The sequence below is a fragment of the Marmota flaviventris genome, chromosome 1 (assembly GCF_047511675.1).
Source record: "Marmota flaviventris isolate mMarFla1 chromosome 1, mMarFla1.hap1, whole genome shotgun sequence".
NCBI lineage: Eukaryota > Metazoa > Chordata > Mammalia > Rodentia > Sciuridae > Marmota > Marmota flaviventris.
Genome location: NC_092498.1, coordinates 196,231,611 through 196,255,047, shown reverse-complemented (window position 1 = coordinate 196,255,047; position 23,437 = coordinate 196,231,611). Strand labels below are relative to the sequence as shown.

General features: G+C 41.4%; 1 protein-coding gene and 1 pseudogene across 1 annotated transcript in view; both read right to left on the bottom strand.

Annotated features, from left to right (window-relative positions):
* Positions 1-551: 551 nt before the first annotated feature.
* LOC114090128 (CCR4-NOT transcription complex subunit 7-like) lies at positions 552-12,055 on the bottom strand (annotated as a pseudogene).
* A 1,284-nt stretch (positions 12,056-13,339) lies between these two features.
* The window catches only part of Itga9 (integrin subunit alpha 9), a 319,107-nt gene continuing 309,009 nt past the window's right edge, over positions 13,340-23,437 (bottom strand). Inside the window, exon 28 of the mRNA XM_027932436.2 lies at positions 13,340-17,381. Within this exon, the coding sequence (XP_027788237.2) occupies positions 17,283-17,381 (99 nt within the window). The 3' untranslated portion in view covers positions 13,340-17,282. The remainder of the gene's footprint in view (positions 17,382-23,437) is intronic.

Below are 23,437 nucleotides of genomic sequence, written 5' to 3'. Positions count from 1 at the left end.
CTCCACAGATAGTTCCAAGACCTCGGTTATGCTACTGAAGAACTTGAGATTTTTTTTTCCTTTTGCTAGTGCTGGATTTGTGGTGCTACTTCAGGAGCCTCTGCCATTACCAACTCTGAAGGCTTAGTGCTTCTCCACATTGACCCCTCCTTCCCTATCACTTACTTCCACGTCAAAGCTTTTTCCAACTATATTTCACTGGCAGTGCCTGGGTCCTTCAGCTTTAAGAGAGGCTGGAAAAAGTGAATATCTGGCTTATAATTTGTAGAGGCAACATATAAGATGGAAAATCCCCAAGATGCATCATAAGTAGTTGAAAATCTTTTTTTAACATATTTATTTGTAGATGGACACAACACAATGCCTTTATTTTTATGTGGTGCTGAGAATTGAACCTGGGTCCCGCCCGTTGTAGGTGAGCTCTCTACCACTGAACCACAATCCCAGCCCCAGTAGTTAAAAAGCTTAACAAAATTTCTGCTGTGGTTTAGATTTGGAACATCACCCAAAGGTCCACATGTGAAAGGCTTGGTCCCCAGCCCATGGTTCTGTTAGAGGTGATAAACCTTTAGGAGGAGGTGCCTAGTGGAAGGAAGATAGGTCATTAAGGGTATGCCCTGGGAAATAGTGGGACCCTGGCCCCTCAGCTCTCTCCTTTTTTGCTTCCTGATCACAATCTCCCCACATGATGTTCTGTGATGCCACAGGCTCAAAGCAACAGAGCCATGAAACCCTGGACTGAAAGCTCTGAAACTGTGAGCCAAAATAAACGTTTCCTCCTTTTAAGCTGACTATCTCAAGTACTTTGATACAGTAACAGAAAGCTGATGATCACATACTTCAAGGGCTATATCCTTCAGGTGGACTCATACTTGGATAGAGTGATGTAGGTCTAAATCATTTGCTAAAATCACTGAAGAGCATATAAAAACCTTTGTGGCCATCACTAGGAGACTGCTGAGCTAAATTAGGGTTCATTCACTCAGTGGAATACTGTGTACTTGTAAAAACCATGATCATGATCTCTAAGATACCGTGTTAAATGGAAAATGCATGGTGCAGAACAGAATCTAGAGCAGGCAACTCTGGGAAGGAAAAATGGAAACGAAGAAAAGAATAACCATGTGCAGTCACTTATTTAGGCCTAGAATATCTTTGGAAAGACCTCAGAAAACTGGTCAGGTGTGACCTCTGGCAGCTGAGGAAAGGGAGCATATGTTCTCACTGATGAAGCCACTGTTTACCATGATAAAGAAGCTCTTTCAGTGGTCCTCACACTCTCCTGTGGTCACTTCCATGAGGTTCTGGGACATGGCAGGTTTTGGAGGTAGTGAGGATTGTGTTTCTACTGATCAGGGCTCCTCCTTTCTCCCTCAGGGCCTGGTGGGTGTGGTCCTCTGCTGTCCCTGGGTGCTTCTCTCCTGCTGGGCATTCTCCCATGATCTGTCTACTTCAAAAGCTCATCCTCTCACCCACCCCTACGCTGTACATGTCACACATCTTCATGCCAACAGGTTTGGTCGCAACCTGTGACATGAGAGAATATTTGATATCGCAAATAGCCTGGGAAGGTCTTGGGTGGAGAGTCCATGGATAGCTTGGGAAACAGCCTGTAATTCTGTTATAGAAGGGCTTACTATGCATTTCAATATAGTGTCCTGTGTCTTAGAGCTAATGCCTGTCCTGAGAATGTGTGGTCCATTTAGGAAGCTGGATCACTCCTTATACTTGGGTTATGTAATATACACTGTGATTCTCACAACTCAAAGGAGCTAACCTAACAGGCACCAAAAGAGGGCAGAGAAAAAGTCTAAAAATGCAAACATAACCAGCAAATCACCTCTGCTTGATCTTTGACACCTTTCAGAGACCTGACCACCATTCACTAGTTGAAGAACAATTCAACACAGAAGCAAAATCACATAATCAGATAACTGTATTCCAAGATACATACTCATTTTCAGAGGTCTAGAGCAACCCAATCCTTGTGGTCCTGAATAAATATTGTTATACTGCCTCAAGAACCTTTAAGGAGCACTCAAGAAATTATTTGGCATCTATAAGGGTACACTTTCTTAACCCGGTATAGAGAAAGACCATACATTCGTCTGAAATTATGTATCTTTTTCAGATCCCACCCTTCTTAGACATTTCCAGTAAGTTTGGGTTTCCAATATTTGCTATGGCTACATGAGCACCATAAAAATCTATCCTAATAATTATTGCTGCTGATATTACACATTGACAAGTGGGATTTTAATTTATACCCTGTTTCCATCAGTTCATATGTTCATATGCATTTCAGCACACAATTAATCACAAGTGTAATATAAAATTAGTTTTACTACAGAGAGCTACTGCCAATAGCTACATCAAGAGCAGCATCATTAATAAAACCTTCAACTAAAAGGCAGAACTCTAAAATGAAAAACCCAGAGGAAGCAAATAATTTTAGAAATGTTATACAGTATTTCTCATCTTCTTTGCTTTTGGAATCTGATAAAAATCAGTTTTTACACGCGTAAGTCAGAGTTTTACTGAGTAAGTTCTTAATAGGGTACATGAGAATTACTTGATACTAGAAGACATTAGTAGGTTTTCCTTTTATTAGATTAAAAATTATGACATCTTCAGATTTATAGAAAAATACAGACTTTCAGCTCTGACTTACTTGCTGAAATCATCTAAAAGTGAAAGATAAAAATCTTATATTTTTTTTTTCTTAAATTACTGGTGAAATGGCAAGGAAATAAGACATCTCAAGCTAAGCACTCAGTTAAAGAGGGTCCCGGGTTGGGGGTTGGTAAGCAGAAAGCTAGAGCCAACTTCTGCCCTGGGATATTGCAGGACTGAGCAAACCCGAGCGTCAGTTTTCACATCATGGGGCACAAGGAGCTGAGATGCAGTCTTGGAATCACTCAAGGAGGGGAATCTTGAAAGAAGTCTCTTCTTTCCAGAGGGCTGCATCTTCAGTGTGAGGGCAAATCAGAAATAAGCTTCTTGCCACTCCACCTCCAAGATGTATACCAAGGAAACTGCCAAACTAGAACCCTGGTTTTGAACAGAGAGGGAATATCTCCTGAGAGAATTCGAAACCTCAAGCCTTCTCTGACCTCAGTCTTCAGACTGACTAAACATGTCCTGGGTGGTCTGAAAACCTCAAGGCAAGAATTAAGTTGAAAATGGTTTCAGCTTATTAATTCTCTCAGGCACTTTGTAGAAGTAAATGAAAATCTTCTATGGAGAAAACTCTCTCAAATTCCCACAGATATGTTCTAAGGAAAATGAGCAGTTTATAGTAAAAAATTATAAAACATGAAAGGAACAAGGCACTGAGAGCCACAGAATCCAGCAGACAATGACCCCAAAGACATCAGTTCTTGGAAATAACATACATGACGTAAAATAATTAAGCTTAATGTGCTTAAGGCAATAAAAGAAGGGCTTGGGCATAGAGTTCAGTGGCAGAGCACTTGCCCGGCACTGCAAAAAATAAAATAGAATAAAAAATAAATAAATAAAAGAAAAGCTGAACATATGTGCAGGGCAGAAAAACAAAACAAAATAAAAACCCAAGTAGGGTAAAAAAGAATCATTAAGTAATAAAAAATGAAAGCTATGATTGCATGAAGAACTAAAATGGATACATAAAAACACTGACATTCAGAGGAAACTACATTCCACCTAAAACTTACTGATATGCATAAAAACAACATAAATGAATGGGGTGGGGAGAGGGATGTCTAAATCATGGCAAATCAAATATGATAAAATTTTGGTAGACTCTAGATGGTAAGTACAGGTGTTCACTGTAAAACTCTTTCAAATTTTCTGTATACTTGAAAATTTTTGTAATAAAGGAGATGATGAAACTAGATATTTGAAAAGTAGGTATTAATATTTTTTTGATTCAGGAATACAGGCAGACCAATCCCCCTAATAACATCAACAACACACTAAAAATTAAGAACAAAAGATTTTAAACCACATGCTTTATTTATTTATTTATTTGGTAGCAGGATTTGAACACAGGGACACTGTACCACTGAGCCACATCTCCAGCCCATCTCCTCTTAAAAAAAATTTGCTCCTTCTCTGTTTGTAGCTTTGTTTTTTTTTTTTTGGGGGGGGACTGGGGACTGAACTCAGGGGCACTCAACCACTGAACCTCATCCCCAACCCTATTTTGTATTTTATTTAGAGACAGGGTTTTACTGAGTTGCTAAGTGCCTCACCATTGCTGAGGCTGGTTTTGAACTCACAATCCTCCTGTCTCACTTTTTTTTTTTTTAACATTTTTTCTTTTAGTTGCAGTTGGACACAATAGCTTTATTTTTATGTGATGCTGAGGATTGAACCTCATACATGCTAGGTGAGCGCTCTACCACTGAGCCACAACCCCAGCTCATCCCCAACCCTTTTTATTTTGAAACAGGGTCTCACTAATTTACCAAGGTTGACCTTGAATTTACAATCCTTCTGCCTCAGCCTCCTGAGTTACTGGGAGCAACACATTCTTAAAAGCACTGAAGAGAGAACAAAACTGAATTTCTCAAGCCAAAACCGGATGAAGGTGGCCATGCTGAGACCAAAGTGGAGAGCTTCAGTCCCTTTAGTGCTGAGCATACATCAAACCTACCAAAATTGAGGTATGGTTTGCACAGCCTTGCAGGAGCCAGGGGTCATAAAGTGCCACTGTAAGACTCAACCTCAAAAAGACATGCCATTCTTGCCAGCACTCCTAGAGGATCAAGGGACTTTGAAGAAAGTTGCCTTGGTGCTGAGTCAAGGGTAGGCGGCTGTGGTGAAGGGAAATTCCATCCCTGGGAAGAACCCACCAGGGCAGGTCTTGACATAGATTTGTGGCTTACATTACAGGGGGGTCCATACATGCTCAAGGTTTCATGCCAGATGGGGACCTGGCAGAGGTGGAGGCAAATGATCCCTAAAGAAATACATTTCATCCCAGGCCTCAAAGAATTACCATAAATAATTTCCCAAGGAAAACAAACACCTGACAGTAAACAAACAAACAATAACCCACTAGAACAAAAGGTAAGAAAGCCCCCTGAGTGAGAATCCTCAGGGAATAAAGCTCTGAAAATAGACTTGCATAAACTTTATTGTGCTTATCCAGACACAAAATAGAAACTATGATTATCATGTTTAAAGAAACAAGATTGAATGGAAATTATAAAAAGTGAGAAATAAAACACAAAGAATTTCCAATTGTATTTAAAGGAGAACTAATTAGATCGTTTTGATGTAAGAATAAAATAATTGACATTCAAATATCAATAAACAGGTCTAAAAGCAGATTTGACACAGCTGAAAAGACAGTCAATGCAAAAATAGGCCAGATAGTCCAGAATGCTGCAAAGAGAGAAAATGAGAAGAACTAGGAATAGAAGGTAAAGAAGCAAGAAGGAAAGCAATAATAGAATATTTAATCAGAGTGAGGGAAGGAGAGACAGTGGAGCAGAGATAGTATATGTTTGTTCATTTTTATTTTTAAAAATATTTTTTTATTTGTCCATGGATCTTTATTTTATTTATTCATATGCGGTGCTGAGAATCGAACCCAGTGCCTCACACATGCTAGGTAAGGGCTCTACCACTGAGCCACAACTCCAGCACCCAGAGATAATATTTAAAGAGATGAAGCAAACTGATGAAAGACATCACACCACAGTAGCCCAGTGAATCTCAAGCAGAATAAGTAAAAACAAATTCCACGTGTTTATCCCTCTGCCTCATTCCCCTCTTATTTGCTCTAGCTTCCACATATGTGAGAAAACATTAGACCCTTGACTTTCTGAGTCTTGCTTATTTCACTCATCATGATGTTCCCAGTTCCATCCATTAACCAGCAAAAGCCATTATTTCATTCTTCTTTATGGCTGAATAAAACTCCATTGTGTGTGTACACCACATTTTTTTGTATCCATTCATTTGTTGATTGGCACCTGGGTTCGTTCCATAACTTGGCTATCATGAATCATACTGTCAGAAACATTGATGTGATTGTATCACTATAGTATGCACTGGAGTTCTTTTGGATAAATGCTGAGGAGTGAGATAGCTGGGTCATATGGTAGTTCCAATCCTAGTCTTTTGAGGAATCTTCATGAAAATAGAAGAGAGATCAGTGGAGTAGAAGAAGGGGATGGAGGGGAGGGAAGAGGCATAGAAAAAAGGAGGAAGGATAGAATAAAATTGACAAGACTAGCCTATGTACGCATGTGGATGTGCCACAGTGAATTTCACCTTTATTAAAAATTAATTTGAAAAACTATAAATTGATAGAAGGAGTAGAGTAGAGGAAAGGGAACATGGGGAGGTGAAGGGGAAGTACTGGGGACTAAATCAGAGAAAATTATATTCCATGCTTGTATAATTATGTCAAAATAAACCCCAATATTATGTATAACTATAATCCAAAAATAAATTCTACCTAACACATCAGGGTGAAACTATAGTGATGAGAGAAAGAGAGAGAGAGAGAGAGAGAGAGAGAGAGAGAGAGAGAGAGAGAGAGAGAGAGAGAATGTTTTAAAAAGCCTAAGAAAAATGATACATCTTTTTAAAAGAAGTGACAAATGGGCTGTCTGATGACTTCTTCTTCTTCTTTTTTTTTTTTTTTTTTAATGTGGTGCTAAGGATCTAGCCCAGGACCTTGCACGTGCGAGGCGAGCGCTCTACCACCAAGCCACAACCCCAGCCCTTGTCTGATGACTTCTTAACAGTAAAAATGGTGCCACAATGATATATTCCATCCACTGAGAGAAAACTGCTGGTCTAGAATTCCATACAAGCAAAGAGTCAAGAATACAGGCAAATTAAAGACAGCTTCAGATGAAAGTGAAACATTGTCCTCAGCAGAGTTTCACTGAAGGGAGCTCTAAAGCATATAATAGGCATGAGGAAAATGATCTCAGAAAAAATGATCTGAGGTGCAAGAAGCCATTAAGAGCAAAGAAAGCAGCAAATACATGGGCAAATCTAGCCAAACTCCTATTACAGAAAACTATTAAAACAACAGTGTATGTAGCTTAAACATAGAATTTAAATACATCAAATGATAGCAATTAACTTTAGATTGTGGTCTGTTAAATAAGTGACTGTGAACCTTCAAGTTCTAGAGTATCTAGTGTCTGCTTAAAGAATAAAAGGAGAAGGAATAATGAAGGTGAGGAATAGAATGTGAAAAAAGAAGAGAGGCAGGGAAAAGAAACACAAAAAGATGAATGAAAGAAAACACAAAAAAAGATAATAGAAATAAGTCAGATATTTTCATTAACAACAATAAATATAAATAAACTAAATATTTTGGCAAAGTGACAAAGATTGTTAGAGTGGATTTTTAAAAAAAAAATCCAACTATATACTGTTTACAAGTGACATATCCAAAACTTTAGAACGTAGAACTGTTATAATTAAAAGTATGGAAAAAGACATGTTGTGCAAATAGTACCCAAAATAGACTTCAAGACAAGAAAGTGCTACTATATATAAGGAAGGAAAACTGCAGAGGGATAGAATGATCAGTTTCATTTGTCAAAAATAACTAATTCTGAACTTTTGGATATACAATAAAATATTCTCCACCCTAAATAAAAGGCAAAAAAATGGACAGGATTAAAAAAAAAAGATAAAGAAAAATCCATAGCAATAATGGATACGAACAAAGAAACAGGATTGTGGCTGAATGATCTTGAGAGCTCCTCAGGGCCTGGCCATAAGTTCAAAGGTCTAGATGCTCTGTTTCCCCCAGGAGGAGGGTATCATGGCCTGACTTCTCCAGACGCCAGTAAAGGGTGTTCTATTGTGCAATTACCCTGAACATTTGTCTCTCAAGCTTGCTTCTACCTCCACTCCCTACTTATACATAAACTCTTGATGGAGCTGTAGAAGGCAGGTGGGTTTGTTCTCCAGGAGCACGATCCATTATTCTTTCAGTCACACCCAGACAAACATGCCTCTTCATGGGAAGAGAACAGCCTGGGAGTCTGTACATCCTCTGCCCTCGCTGTGCTATGCCCCAGGCCCTCCTCTCTCTTGTAGGTGGGAGATTTGCACACCTCTCTCTGAGTAACTGATAGATCAAGTAGACAAATAGGATTTTGAAGATTTGTTGTAATAAGCACCTATAGAGCAATGTATCCCATAGTGGCAGGATATGTTTTTTTTTTAAGTACTCATGGAACAAAGATGAAAATTGACTACATATTGGGTTATAAAGTCTCATTCCAAATGATTGCTGTAATACAAATTACCATTTCTAACCACTATGCGATTAAATAAAAATGGCAAACTAGATAAAACCATATGTTTTATGTTTAGAAATTAAGATATTTACTTCTAAATAACTCATGGAACAAAGAAGAAGTCAAAAGGAAAAATAAAAAAAAAAAACATTTGGAATGAGCATATCCAAGTGTGTGGGACACAGCCACAGAGACAAATGTAGCATTAAATACCAAATATAGATAAAAAGATGGAAAGTTGAAGAGTTAAGCATTCATTTTAAGTTGGAAAAAGAATAAATCCACTAATTCAATCAATTGGCACTGAGTACTTTGATGTGCTATATGCTCCACAGTGTCCTGTGAATACAGTTGTGAACAAAGCAAGGTAGTGGGGTACACCAAGATGGGAGCCATCACCTGACTTGAGCAAAGGAACAACATGGTGTGACTTGCATCACTAGGACCTGTTGGCTGCTGTTGAGAACACATAGAAGGAGCAGTAGCACAGAGACCACTGAGGAGGTTTGCAATGATATAGCCAAGTGATGACGATGGCTTGGACCAGAGCAGTCATGGTGGATCTAGTGATGTGGTTAGGCTCTGTCTCTATGATTACAGTAAACTTGGCAAGAATTTTCAACGGATTGGATATAGGGTGGAGAGGGATGAGTCAAGGATGACTACAAGGTTTTTGGCCAGAGCCACCAGGAGAATAAAGCTGCTGTTTCCTGAGATGGGGACAGAAGTGGCTCCATTTAAAAGTTCTGTGGTCTGAGTGAGCAGTTTGATAAGTGAGTTGAGAGTTTAGTCGCAAGGGCCAGGCTGCGGACCCATATTTGGTCAGTTCAGGCCGGGAGCTTGGGGGGTGGTGGATCTGTATGGAGCATAGATAAAGAAGTCTTCAGGACTGAGCTGGGGTGTTCTCCCAACTTAAGAGACTGGGAACAAGAGTAGGAGCCAGCTGAGAAGTGGCCAGGAAGCTCGGAGGGTGTGTGATTCTGGAAATCAAATGGAGAGAGTGTTCAAGAAGGTCAGAGTGTTTCCAGAAGAGGAAACCCAGACGGCTAAGAAGATGAAGAGACGTTTGTGTATGGCAACCAAAAATGCTCCAACCGAACTTCATACTGGCACAAAAGTCATATAATTCATGTTAGGAAAGGACATGGGAACAGGCACGGCTGCTTGGAGTGTCCACTGTATGTTCATTTGAGAAGGAATATAGCAGAAAAATGACACCTTAAGATGTAATACATGTCACATGTATCAAGAGAGATTCTGGCTCCACGTAACTGAGAGTCTTACCCCCAATCTTTACCCTAAGTAAAGGTTTTCCTCTTGCTTGAATCTTGCCAGACTTGAAGATTTAAAGGTACATGTTTAAAGCTTCGGGCAGCTATAGATTCTGAATATCTTACACATGGTGGGTGTGGTAACTGTTAGTTGTTTCCAATACGTACTCTCCTCTTAGTCCTTAATACATTGCCCAGCCTCCTTTGTGGATGGCGCATCTATGATTAATTTCTGACCAATTTATACGAGACTCCTGGGAAGGCTAGTTAAAAAGAAGGGAGCATATGCTATTTTATCCTCCTCTGCTGTTGGCTTGAAATGATGGTTGGTGCCCTAGTAGCCGTATAGCTGTATGAACACCAAGAGGCAACCCTGAGGATGGAATCCACATGCTGAGAAAGACAGGAGCTGGTGTCCTGATTACCCCTGAGATGGCTATACCAGAACCTGATGACTCACATTTGATCTTCTTTTATGTGAATGAGGGATACACATCTATGTTTAAACCATTATTATTTTGGAGTTTTATCTGGAGCTAAATATTCTCCTAACTGATCAGGTGGATTCTGAATAGATGTGGGATTGGAGAGAAGTTCATTTTTTCCTTCTCTGCCATTTCTAAGGAAGGTTTCCTAGAGATCCTTTGTGAAATGCCTCTAATTTCTTCACCAGATTGGTGTCTTCCAGAGGCAGTAGTTAAATCTCTACTGAGATTTGTTTTAAATTTTAGAATTTTTTCAATTACTGAAGAGTCAAAGTATGAAATAATTTGGATTAGACTCAGGTGAAGCAGAGTCTGGCAGCAGGCCCAGATTCCTAGCAATATCACATTATATACTTTCTAGTTGGATGTGTCCATAGAGTGATCCAACATGATCTTAGGGCCACCTAATAATCTTGCTGATGGAGAGCCACCTTTTGGTTTGCTAGTGTAGATTCAGCTCTAAGTAAGCAGTTGTGTGAATTCTATTACTAAACACAGTTAACCTGGTGAACAGAAGGACTTTAAGGGTGAGAGGTAACCTGGTGGGCTATAAAATTCTGACTGATCAGGAAGCAGAGCCCTAATGCATGATTTCTCTTCTTCTTAATTTTGTATCTTTTGATTCCTTTGAGTTTGTTGAGGCCCTTTCCTGGTTTAGGAAAAATGAACTGGGCCAACATAGAGGAGCATGTTTAATTAGTATTAGAGAGGGAGGCAGGTTTGTTAAGCCAGGAAGCACCCGGATTTAAAATGCTTGAAACTATTCACTAGATCAGTGTCCTGAAGGGTCAGGCTCACCCGTGCTCTTTGCTGAAGCATGTTTCCTTTCTTTCCAGACCTACAATTTGGGGTCTCTTTTAGCTCAGCAATTCATATTCTCCTGGATGTAATTTTCTTTCTTCTTTTGTTTGAGGATTGAATCCAGGGCCTCATTCCTATGAGACAAGCACCCTACCACTGAGCCACGTCCCCAGCTCTCCTGGATATAATTTTATTTTAACCTGAATATACTTCTGTTTAAATAAGATCTGAGATGGGAATGTCACACTTGGTACCGAAAGGCAAAAATCAAATAGGCTTCAAAAGGGAGAAAAAGGTATTGTCTATGGTTCAAAGGATTCAACCAGAGATAAAATATACACACAAGCATGCATAGAGCTCAAAAAAAATAAATAAAAATAAATAAAAAATAAATAAATGGATTATTCTAGGTTCTGACTGCTTGTTGGCTTCCTCTCCATATGCATTCCCTGTGCCATTCTGTACATAGGATGAACCAGAACCAAGGCGGTACAAATGACCACGATATTTGGCTTCATCAATGTTTTTCAAACAACATTTCTCTCCTTTTGAAAAAAGCCATTCTTGTAAGCAATGGATCAGATCCTGTCTGATGTTGTGGTCCTATCCAGCTCTAACTTTTGAGCAACTTGCTATAATCCACTTTTAAGATTTTTTGCAAAAGAGGTACAGTAGTGAATGCCTGTAACCCCAATGGCTCTGGGGGCTGAGGTAGGAGGATCGTGAGTTCAAAGCCAGCCTCAGCAACTTAGTGAGGCCCTAAGCATCTCAGCAAGACCCTGTCTCAAAATAAAAAGGAATGGGGATGTGGTCAAGTGGTTAAGTGCCCCTAGGTTCAATCCCTAGTATCCCTCCCCCACCTCCCCAAACAAAGATTTTTGCAGCTCTTCATGAGTTACTTCACCTCATAAGTGACAGGAGAAAAACAATCGAAGGATCTCAAAGAAGTCAAGTTCTTCTTTGGGCAAATTAGAGTTGGTCAGGATTTCTGTTCAATTGCCCAAGTCAGTCATGACTTATGAAATGATAACCACTGGACCCCTTTGCAGAGGACCACCCCTGAAATCATTCATAAGAAGTTCTGCAAAGTACTGGGTCTCAATTCCTTCCTTCTCGTGTTTCTTAAACTGGATACTAAATGTTGTTATTAGCTCTACAGAGCCATCAAATTAAATTTAAAATTAAACTGCCAGGTTGAAGTACCTGGAGGGTATTCCCCTTGTTCATTCATAAATGTCAGTCCTAGCTGAATTATCTTGAACAAGTCTACATTACATCACAAAAGCTGGTCCAATAGTCAGCATTAGTCCTATATTCCCTCCTGGCTCTTGCAACCACACCTGGCACCTTGGTGCCCATAGCCACTTAATTATATTTTTGGATAACTTGGCAGATTTTCTTCATCTAGGGTACAAGCCCAAACTTCACAGATCCCTTGACTATGATCTACAGTTGCTGCTGGCACACTGAGGGCACAGGGGAGTCTAGATTCCAAGCAGCAAAATGTTATATTTGATTGCTGAATTGTTTGATAAAATACTTTGTTCTTCATTTGTGTACTTGTGTCTCTGAGCTTGCACTCCTCCTCCTCCTCTTTCTCTTCCTCAAATAGAAGCAGCATCCAGCAGTGGGTGGCAGTGGGTGGCAGTGGAGGTATTGGTGGAGTAGGTGCCCCACAGACACTGCTTGCCCAGCAACTGGGAAAGGGGAGCCAGAGCTCCACCACACCGTAGCTTCTTGCACATCCTCCTAGATGCAATTTATTTAAAAATAATTTGCTTGTTTCATTGCTACAGAATAAATGCTTACATAAAAAACTAAAACTCAGATGAGTAAAAACAAAACATAAAGCAAAAACATTGACAATCCTGCCTACCATGTTTAAACTGTGTGTACCTTTTCATACCTCTTTGTGGTGTATGTGTGAATTTTAAAAATAAAGGCAGTTAAAGATTTTAATTCGTATAAAAACCATTTAGTGATGAAATAAAGCAAAAACCAGTAGATTTGATTAGTACAGCCAAAGGCCTATTCTTGAAAAAGACTAATGTAACAAATGGATTTTGTTGGTGCCATCTAAGAAAAAACAAAAACAAATGAACAATATTTGTGTTAAGAACAAGTTATAACTAGGCAGGTGGAGATTAAAAAAAATCGGAGAAGATGCAATAGCTATAAATGTGTAAGATTACTACCAAAGAGCTTCTGGAGAAATGCTTAGTCACTGGGGGACACACATAGGAGAAGTCTATAATGAATAAGGAAATCTTTGCATTTAGTTTGGGCACATTTATCTCCAGATCCAGATCCCAGGTGTAGCCCTTGGGTAGGAGGAGGGTGATAAAGAGAAGGTGGTGACATGGCAGGGAGGGCAAGGATTGGGGACACTTCAGCCACATCAAGAGGGTTGTTCATGTGGAATTAGATGGACATTGACGTGCTCTTTTAATGCTCCTATTTTATTTCACCTTAGAAAGTTCTTATTAGCAGAGAAATTACAGACTGAACTCCTGAATCATTTGCAGCCATTTTTTTGTTTATTCCAAACATGTATTTTTGTAAACCTGACATTTTCCAAACAGTGCAAGTGAATTAGAAGTGACTGCGTAGACTTTAATAAAGGAGACATCATACAGAGGAACACCTTCTCACCAAAATTCCTCCACAGAAATGTACATGGATGCCTCAGTAAAGTTCTGTAAGTGGAGAGAGCGTGGGTGCACTGCCATGCAATTAATCACTCTTAAAGCTTTTTAACTTATGCTGCCAATCACACCGTGCACATTAGAATTAAAAACAAAACACCTTAACAAAATCTGAAATCTAGATCATTGTGCTATAAAGCATTGCACCATATTGGGAAATTTGCTCCTTATCCCTCCCATGTGCTGAAAAGTCAGAAGACATTCTAGAAGGTTCAGTTTGGCCCTATTGGCTCCGTCTCCTCCTTTCAGCTATTGTTGCAGAAAATATTCTCAACTGTGTATATTATTACCCTATAGATCAAAACAAGACCAACTAAAACATCAGTTAAAACTGCAATCGTGGGGCATGCTGAAATAATGCTCACTTCCTGCCTTCTGTCTGCTAAAGGGGCTATTTCTCCCAAATGGCAATTTTTGTTGTTGTTGTTATGCTGGGGATTGAACCTAAGGGCGTGTGCATGTTAGATAAGTGCTCTGCCACTAAGCTACATCCTTAGCCCATTCCCCAAATAAGAATTCTTTGTAGCACCTATACATTCTGGGAAACTGGAACCAGGAAATCAGGACTGGTTTACCAGGTGTATATTTCACAAGTAATCAGGCATAATTGCATTACCTGGCTATAATGCCTCACCCAAAAATAAAAGTCCATGAATACCTTTTAAAAACCCACCATGCTGGGGTTCAACAGGTGGCACACAGCACCTGGGTCATGGGAAGTCCACCATAATTAATTGTGCACGGAAGACAAGCCCCAGGTGTTTTGGGAGTGCCACGGCTTTTCTGTTTCCTGACAACCTCCTTGTCTTTGCTTCTAGAACAGCAGGCTACACATGACTCCGTGGAAGAGGACTTTCTAAAAGTTTGCCAAATCTCTAAAAACACAGGTGGTGCCAAGAGAGGTTTCCTGAAGCATTGCCAAAGGAAATCTCAGTGGCAGTGATTCTGAATGTGCCTGTCCATAACCACAAAGCCAATGGACCCTGATCCTTCCTACTAGTGTCTCCTTCATGGATACTTCTTGATGACAGGTCCAGGGCTCACTGTATGAATTGAGCATAGGGGAATCTATTTTTGGAAAAGGGGCATTATCTTACTCAATTTCTCCTAAGTTTTTTTTTTTTTCATATTTAAAAAGCATGTTAGTGCTTCAATAGCTGATTAAAACCTGAAGCAGACTGGAATAGTGGTACCCAAGAGAATATGTGAAGATTCCACAATGAACCTATCCATAGAAGCAAGAAGGGTGGAATGGGATACATGGTGGGATTTGGAGAGAATCCTTGGAGAGGCAACACAGACACACTAGCCAGCCCTGTCTGCTTCCCAACCCCAAGACTAAGGATTAGAGCTATGGGGTTAGAATGGAGCAGCGAACTGTCCAGAGCACTTCTTTCTCCATCACTGTGCTAAATGATTACCTCCCGGTCTCTGTAGTCCCACCAGCCACTCAGCAGGATCTGACAAGCAGAGGCACCATCCTTTCCCAGATGGGTCCTTGGGTGGCTTCCAGTATTTGCTCCTGGTGGTATGAAGTATAGTTCTCCTAAAAACTGCCTTATGGAGTCTGAGTGACCTCCTGAGTATGTAACCACTCAAGTGGGTCTACTATTCAGAATCAAGCAGAAGTGCACGGATCCCGGCTCCAGCACTGCCCACAGGGGTCCACAAATGGGGCTTTGCCTTCTAGCTGGCAGAACCATGGACCTTGTGAATCACCCTTCTACACTGTGATGGATGAGTCTGAACCTTTCTCAGGAAGAAGGTTAGTGGCAATAAATGCATTTGGCCAAAGCTGATAATGGAGCTGTCCTGGGTTTACCACCTAAGAATCTTAAATGATTTGCTAAAGGAAAACATGGTAAAATTAATGAGAGTCCATCCAAGGAAAGTTGCAAATGGAGTCTCATAACAGAATCCACACTCTACACCCATTAAGGGAGGGCCCGACATGCCTGTGATATTCTCTGGGGACCTTCTGGACCATCTGTATGTAGCTGGGGCTTCAGCAGGCTCTAATAAGTCATTGAGACCCTTTGTCAGACCCTTTGCCTAGCCCCAATTTCTGTCTTGTTAGACAGTTATCCAGCATCAGGGACAGCAGCCATAGCTTCTAGTAGCTACCGAGCATTCATCAGGGGCCAGGTACAGTACCGAGGATGCTCCATCCAGCATCTCAGTGCCCTTTTAGAAATTTGCACCACACTTAGAACTGGGCAGCACAGTGTATCTGACACCAAATACCATCAAGTAGACAGTTTGAATACTGATGGCCATAACTCAGCATTACCGCATGTGGGAGACCAGGGGCACATCGGTACTCTGCTCAGATCTCTGCATCATTTCTTTTGCACCATTTCTATTTTCCTGGGCTGGGGGTGCACCTGTAGCTCTCCTGGGGAGGCGAGAGCCATCTACCCCCAGCCGTAGGCTGTGGAAATACTAAAGCCCAGCTGGCTTATCTCCAGTTGGGACAACTCTGAGGCATCATTTGCCCTGAAATGGCCCCTTTGCCTGGCTTCCTCCCTGCCAGGTCCTAACCCCCTCTCCTCCCTCACTGGTATTCACCCTCCTGCCCCCTGAACACTTCCTTAATAAGTTACTTGCAAATGAATCTGATTTTAGGGTCTACTTCTGGAGAATTCCACCTAAAACATTTGAAATAATAAAAACAATTTTAAAAGAACAGTTGAAAGTCATCTCTAAGAAGGAATCTGTAATCAGAATGAGTTGGGAAAGCAAGAGTAGCAGGAAATGGAGTCCTCTGAACCAAAGCAACCATAGAAAGGCACTGCCTCAGAGCTTTCAGAATCATGTCTTTGTGTGGGGGACACTGATGGAGTCCTGGTCGGGCGTGAACACTGATACACGGTGTCCAGGAGAATATGCCACCTTGAGGTTTACCAGATGACTAACTGGCATTGCTCCAGGCTTTCATCCATCAATTCAAGCAGAAAGAAGGGGAGATGTCTGCTACATAGAGGTGACGCATAGTAGACTTGCTGCTAGGAATCAGGTTTTCCATCCAAATTCCTGTTGAGAATATTCCCTTGAAAGGTACAGTTGAAAAAGCAGTTATAATTCTTTAGCACATGACTCCAAAACTTGACTCCAGGCAATAACGATGAGAAGTGTCTTGGGGGGGTCTTGCCACATCCACAGTTTCTATGCGGTACTGCTCATTCAGTGGATTTATTTCATGAGGTTTCTTCAGCTTATTTTATCTGCAAGTGTTTTTTTTTTCTTTTTTTTTTAACAGCAAGTTCCAAAGTACAATAAGATTTTTGTCCTTTAAATTTTGTATACAGGTACATGTATTTCCAAGATTTCAGGCCAGATATCAGTGCTTGAGTGAATTATATAACTATTTAATAGAAATAATAAAACATTGATACAAATATAAAGACATAATCAGTATAAAAGGCTTATATTTATAAAAATATTTTTAGGTAACAGTTTTCCCCTGAGGGTTGACCACGCATGTTGCATCCATAAATATTGCTCGGCTCTGTAGCTCGTTTCCAAAGTTCAGAGTTCATCTTCAGAAGGAAGTGATGGTGGCTCCCGGTCATGGGACCTGGCTGAAGTGGCTGCCTGGGCCTGGCACCTGGGCTTTGACACAACGAGGAAGAGAACAGCATCAGTGGGGCCTCCGAAAAATCTGGAGAAGATTTTTTTTTTCTTCCAAATATGGAAGATACAAAGATCAAGGATGACAGGCCAGTGATTGGGTCATGCGAATGGTGTGGCAGGTCACTGGTTTTTCTGGACCCAGTCCCAACTGTCTTCGTTCTCTTTCCGGTTCTTCTCAGCTTCAATAATTTCTTTGTACCTTCTGCGGAAGAAGCCCATCTGAAAGGCAGAGAGAGGAAGAGCCGGATTAGTAATGTTGGAGGATTGGCTGTTTTGATTCCAAGACATCCTGGCCTATGACTGACCCCCGAGGCCCGGGAAGTACTCCTCAGATGAGAAAACACACTGGCAAGTGAAGCATTATATGGAGCCACTTTTCAAAACGCACGGACATTCTGCTATCCTGTGGCAACCTGTTTGGTCCTTGAAACATGCTTCTGATATACTGTTTCCCAAACTGGGTGCTGGGGAACACCAGTTACTGAGAGTTACTCACAGGAGTTTGGGAATAAGAAAAGGTCTGACGGTCAAATAAGTTTGGGAAATATTGCATCCTTTCTTCGAGAGATTTGCAATCTATAGTAGAAGAGCAAAGGATCTCTGGTGGGAAAGAAACCCAGGGGCCTAACATTTCCTCAGCTTATTCAATTTTTTTTTTTTTTCTGATCTAGAGCCTTTTTATTTTTTATTTATTTTTTAATTTTTATTATTGGTTGTTCAAAACATTACATAGTTCTTGACATATCATATTTCATACATTTGATTCAAGTGGGTTATGAACTCCCATTTTTACCCCGTATACAGATTGCAGAATCACATTGGTTACACATCCACTGTTTTACATATTGCCATAATTTTTGACGAACTTACCGATATCCTGAGAGTTATTACACATGTGTGGGACAATTTGACAAATAATGCTCTGATATGATAGGCTTTTGAAAGCATCTGCAGGTCCGCAGTCTGCCTTGCTGTCATCTAGATCTTTCTCTCATGCCTGTGGAGCTCATGGGGTCTGTGCAGCATCAGTGTGGACTCCCTAAAGCTGATTCTAGCTGTGGGGAAAAAACGGCCCCCTCCTCTGATGTCACATGTGGTCTTCTGACTTGTCACATATGCTAAGACAGTTTCCAGTTTTTCCTCACACTATCATCATAGGAACAATGGCCAAGCATTTAAACAACTTTTCGTAGAGCAGATCTCACCTTTTCTCCCATGCCCAGAGAGATCTGGCATCTCTTGTCCTTTGTGAACCAGCATAAGAGGTCTCTGTTTCTCAGGGCAGACATCCCTCCCTGTATCTGCCCTTCACCAAGACTCACTATAGCAGGTACACAAATACCCCAGCTCCCTCTTTCCTGGGCTGGGAGAACCCTCCTCAGGGACATGTTCTACACATTTTCCCAGTGACACTTGCCCGCAGTGGTGGCCAGCTCCATAGCACACCTTTATTGCTTCCTTCCTGTCCCTGTCTCACTCCCCTGTTCCCTCAAGTGTTTTTTTGAGCTCACTTCCTAAATAAATGAGTTGCATTCAAATTCTTATTTCAATGCCCTTCAATAGAGGAATCAAACAGTGGTACATACTGCTGCATCACAGCGTTCGGCTCCACAATATCATTTAGTTTGTAATTCCCATGGTCATATTTGAAAACCCTCGAGACTAACCATCTCTGCAATCTGCTGCCAACAGTGAGTGCAAATAAAAAGCTTGCCCTCAACAAATCGTGCAGCAAAATCAGTTCTCACAGGCACACTTAGCCTCTTTGTTGTGTGTGCACGTGTCCTCTAGCTTCTGCCTTATGAGCCAAGCATTCAAGGAAGCATCCATAGTCACTGAATTAGTCCGTTTTTTCCTTGCTATAGTGAAATACCTGAGACTAGATACTGGGTAAAGAAAAGGGGTTTATTTAGCCCATAGTTTTGAAGGCTGAAAGTCCAAAAGAGGGTAGAACCATTGGTTCAGTCTCTGGCAAGGGCCTCATGGTGAATGGGAGCCCATGCAAGAGGGAGAGATTATGCAAGCCAGAGAATGAGTAAGGGTCAGGCTAATTCTAATAACCTTCTGATGAGAACTAACAGGCGTCCCACAGGAACTAAAACAGTTTTTTTCAAGGGCAGCACCCCCACTGACTCAATCACCTCATTAGGTTCCACCTCCCACCCAACATTTTTTTTTTTTTTTTTTTTTTTGGTATCAGGGATCGATCCCAGAGGTGCTTAACCACTGAGATTCATCCTCAGCCCTTTTTATATTTTATTTAGAGACAGGGTCTTGCTGAGTTGCTTAGGGCCTTGCTAAGTTGCTGAGGCTGGCTTTGAACTCATGATCCTCCTACCACAGCCTCCTGAGCTGCTGGGATTACAGACATGTGCCACCACGTCCGGCAGGTTCCACTGCTTAAAGGTCCAAATACTTCTTAACATTGTTATACTGGGGACCAGGCTTCCAACATATGAACTCTTGGGGAACACACTCATAGCATATATCCAAACCACAATAGTTACCCTGATAGTCACAAGTTCCCCCAAAGTAGAGAAGCAAGGTAGAGATTAGGAATTGCCTGGCTGTACCACCTCCCTATCATTCAGAAGGGGTGTCACTGGCCTAGCTGAACATGAGAACTGTCAAGAGGCTGCCAGGTACTTCCCACATTGCCAAAGGAACCCCGAGCATTTTCTTTAAGTGGAGTTGCCAAGGCAGCACAATTTGAATGACTCGGGGGAGCAGGGACAGAAGCCTTCTTAAAACACCTGGCCAGAGTCCCATGTCTTGAGCTTTAATAATGAGGTCATTTCTGTAAAGAGACACTGAATTCCTGATGTCTCCAGCCCTAGAGGTTCCTTCCCAGCATAAGAGCACATTCATCAGAACCCTACCTTCTGATGTCCCCACTCATACACTTTTCTCTCCTTAAACCTCAACCACCTTCTCTCTTCTGCAGGGGATGAGGAAAGGGGGCTTGACATAAATATTCTGGATCATTAGCAAAAGTTACCGGGTAAGGAACCAGAAATAAAGAGCAAGACTCAATGGGCAGATGAAAAGGTCTCCCTAAGAAGCGACTGCTGGAACTATTTAAAAAAAAAATTTTTTTTTTTTTTTAGTTGTCGATGGACAGCAGCCTTTATTTTTATGTGGTGCTGAGGATCAAACCCAGTGCCCCACATGTGCCAGGCAAGCACCCTGCCACTGAGTTACAGCCCCAGTCCTTGAACTATTCTTTAGAGATGGCGATGTGTCTAATTGGGCACAATTATATGAGAGGAATATACTCATGAAACTTAGGCTTATACCTCTGGCTGCTGATAGTGTAAAGTCTCAATAATCCCAGCTGACTCAGTTTTAATTGTAGAGAAATAACATATCCCTACAGTGGCATCAATCAAGCCAAATGGCCACAGGCTGCTCCCATGTTAGCTTCTGCATTTGTCTTAGGATTCCTTGATGGTAGGACTTAGATCATGCTGTCATTGGTACCAGTGATAAGTTGCAAAAATGCCCACAATCCTTCATTCTCTGGCATCCCTGCCCTTGACCATATATCTGCAGCTATTTCCAAGGGGCTCCTGACTTGGGCCCAACCTTGATTCTTCACCAAGGCTTGCTTTGATAGTTGGATGTGAGGGAGGTGTTGCTGTATCTGAAGCACCAAGGGGCCTCGCATACTTCCAGTTACTTTCTCAGAACCTTGCCCTGCCTCCCTGCAAACAGAGGGGTCCAGCTGTTGAAAGATGAGCCCCCAGCAGAGGCCCTCCCAGACCAATCAGCCTCTGTTTGCAAGCACACGTGGGAGTTCAGCAAAGACTGAAGAGCTGCCCGGTTGAGCTGGGTCCAGATTGCCAACCATGGAACCATGAGCTACCTAGATGGATGCTGCTTTCAGGCCACTGGACTTTAGGGTGGCTGGTTATGCAGCAGAAGTTAGCTGATACAGAATTCAGTGATTTGTTGTTTGACTCACTGAACGAACTGGAGGATTCTAGAAGTAGAGGGCATCAATGTGCCTTGTCCTGCAGAACCAGAATCGTTCATCTTTAGGAAGGAAAAAAAATGGCTTACTTCTAGCCATGCTAGTGTAAGGATCTGCTATGGAGTATGTGAACCACCAAGTGAGGATTTAGAGCACTTACTTAGTCTAACTAGTGCTTTCACGTGGCTCTCATGTCTCATGCTTTTCTTTCCTTCCTTTTATTTTTTTCTTTGTCAGTGTTGGGGATTGAACCAGGACCTCATGCATGCTAGGCTTATGTTCATGTTTTTATGGATGTCATTTTTGTTTCCAACACAGGGAAGGCTCTGTCATCTCTCATACGCCTACAGAAGCAAGCTCTCTTCTCTTAGTGGAATGACGTTGGCATTAGGCCTGAACGCCCCAGCTGGCAGTGCTCTTAGAAAAAAGCTTTGTATGGAGGATGTGGGGGGAAATACATACTCATACATTGTTGGGGGGGGGGGCGGGGAGACTGCAAATGAGTACAACCACTCTGGAAAGCAGTATGGAGACTCCTCATATGGAATGGAACCACCATATGATCCAGCTATCCCACTCCTTGGTGTATATCCAAAAGAACTAAAATCAGCAAACTATGGGGATATAGCCACATCGGTGTTTATCGCAGTGCAATTCATGATAGCCAAGTTGTGAAACCAGCTTAGGTGCCTGTCGACAGATGAATGGATCAAGGAAAGAAATATGGCCATGTACACAATGGAGTTTTACTCAACCATGAGGAAGAATGAAATTAAATCACTCGCTAGTAAATGAATGGAATTGGAGACTATCACGCTAAGTGAAATAAGCCTGACTCAGAACGTTGAGGGTCGAATGTTTTCTTTCTTCTTCAGAAGATAGAGAGAAAGGAATTAACAAAAAAAGAGAGGGAACCTCATCTCATGAAAACAGAAGGTCAATAGAGTAGATGGGAAAGGGGAGGAACCGTGGAATGAAATTAACCAAACTATGTTATGCGTATGAACATTTCATAATGAATTTCACTTTTATGTATAACCATAATGCACCAACACACACACACACACACACACACACACACACACCAGAAACATCCTTGCAAGCTTCATATTTCACTCTAGCACTGAAGGGTCTCAAAAGAGTCCTGTTCCCAAACAACCTCCATGTGACCTCTTGGATGGAAGATTGTTGTTGCTGCTGATGTACATCTGTCTTTGAAACCCAAAGATCATTTCTCAAAATAGGGTGCACTCTTGTGAGTAGAGAGTGCAACTTGGCAGTATAGTCTGAGCCCCGTGTAGGCTGGGTGGGGTGACACTCACCTTACGAATGTATACATTTGTTACAACTATTTCCCAACAGATGGCAGTAGAGTGTCTTATTCTAACAAATCAGTATATGTACTGATTTTTTTTTTTTGACAGATGGAAATAAAGAGTCTTGAAGAAAAGGTTGCTATTGACTAGCTGGCCCAAAGATGCCATTTGGTCTAGTGGTGGCCTGTCAAACTAACATTGTTTCTTATGTGATAAAAACCAATTCTATTTCAGGAAAGGAGCATGTTACTCTTGTGCTTTGGTTTAGAGACTGGTTCTGGCTTTGGTATGGAGCCCATTGACAGAGAGCATTCATTCCCCAAACATGGTCATCGCAGGCTTACCTGGTACCATGAAGGCCAAATTACAAGGGATGTAGGAAAGAGATGTGGCAAAGGAGCGCAGAGTCCTGATTACTATACAAGCTCCAACTAATCCTCTCTGCCCCATAGGAGAGGTCATTTTCTTGAGTCCCAGCATCTTTGTTTCTGCCCCCAGAGGTCAGGGGCATCCTCAGACCTCTTCCATCCCTGAAACAGGATGACAGCTCTTTCTGTTGGCCCCCCGCCAAAATTCAGAGTTTCTGATTGTTGACCATATAACTATATACTCTGGATTCACACAAAGGTTGGACAAGAACCTGGCTCAGCGGCTGGGGAGGCTGAGACAGGAGGACTGCGAGTCCAAAGCCAGCTTCAGCCACGGCAAGGCACTAAGCAACTCAGTTGAGATCCTGACTCTAAATAAAATACAAAATAGGGCTGGGGATGTGGCTCAGTGGTCCAGTGCCCCTGAGTCTTAATCCTGGTAGCCACCCCTCCTCAAAAAAAGTTGGACAAGGTGTAGAATTCTTGACCAGTATGGACTTTTCTCAAAGATTTTTAGAAAATTGAAATCTCAGTTTTCTAAGAAAACAAGTACAACATAGTTTAATGATATTTTAAGTGATTATGAGGCTTTTAAATTCATAAAACATATGCAGTTAT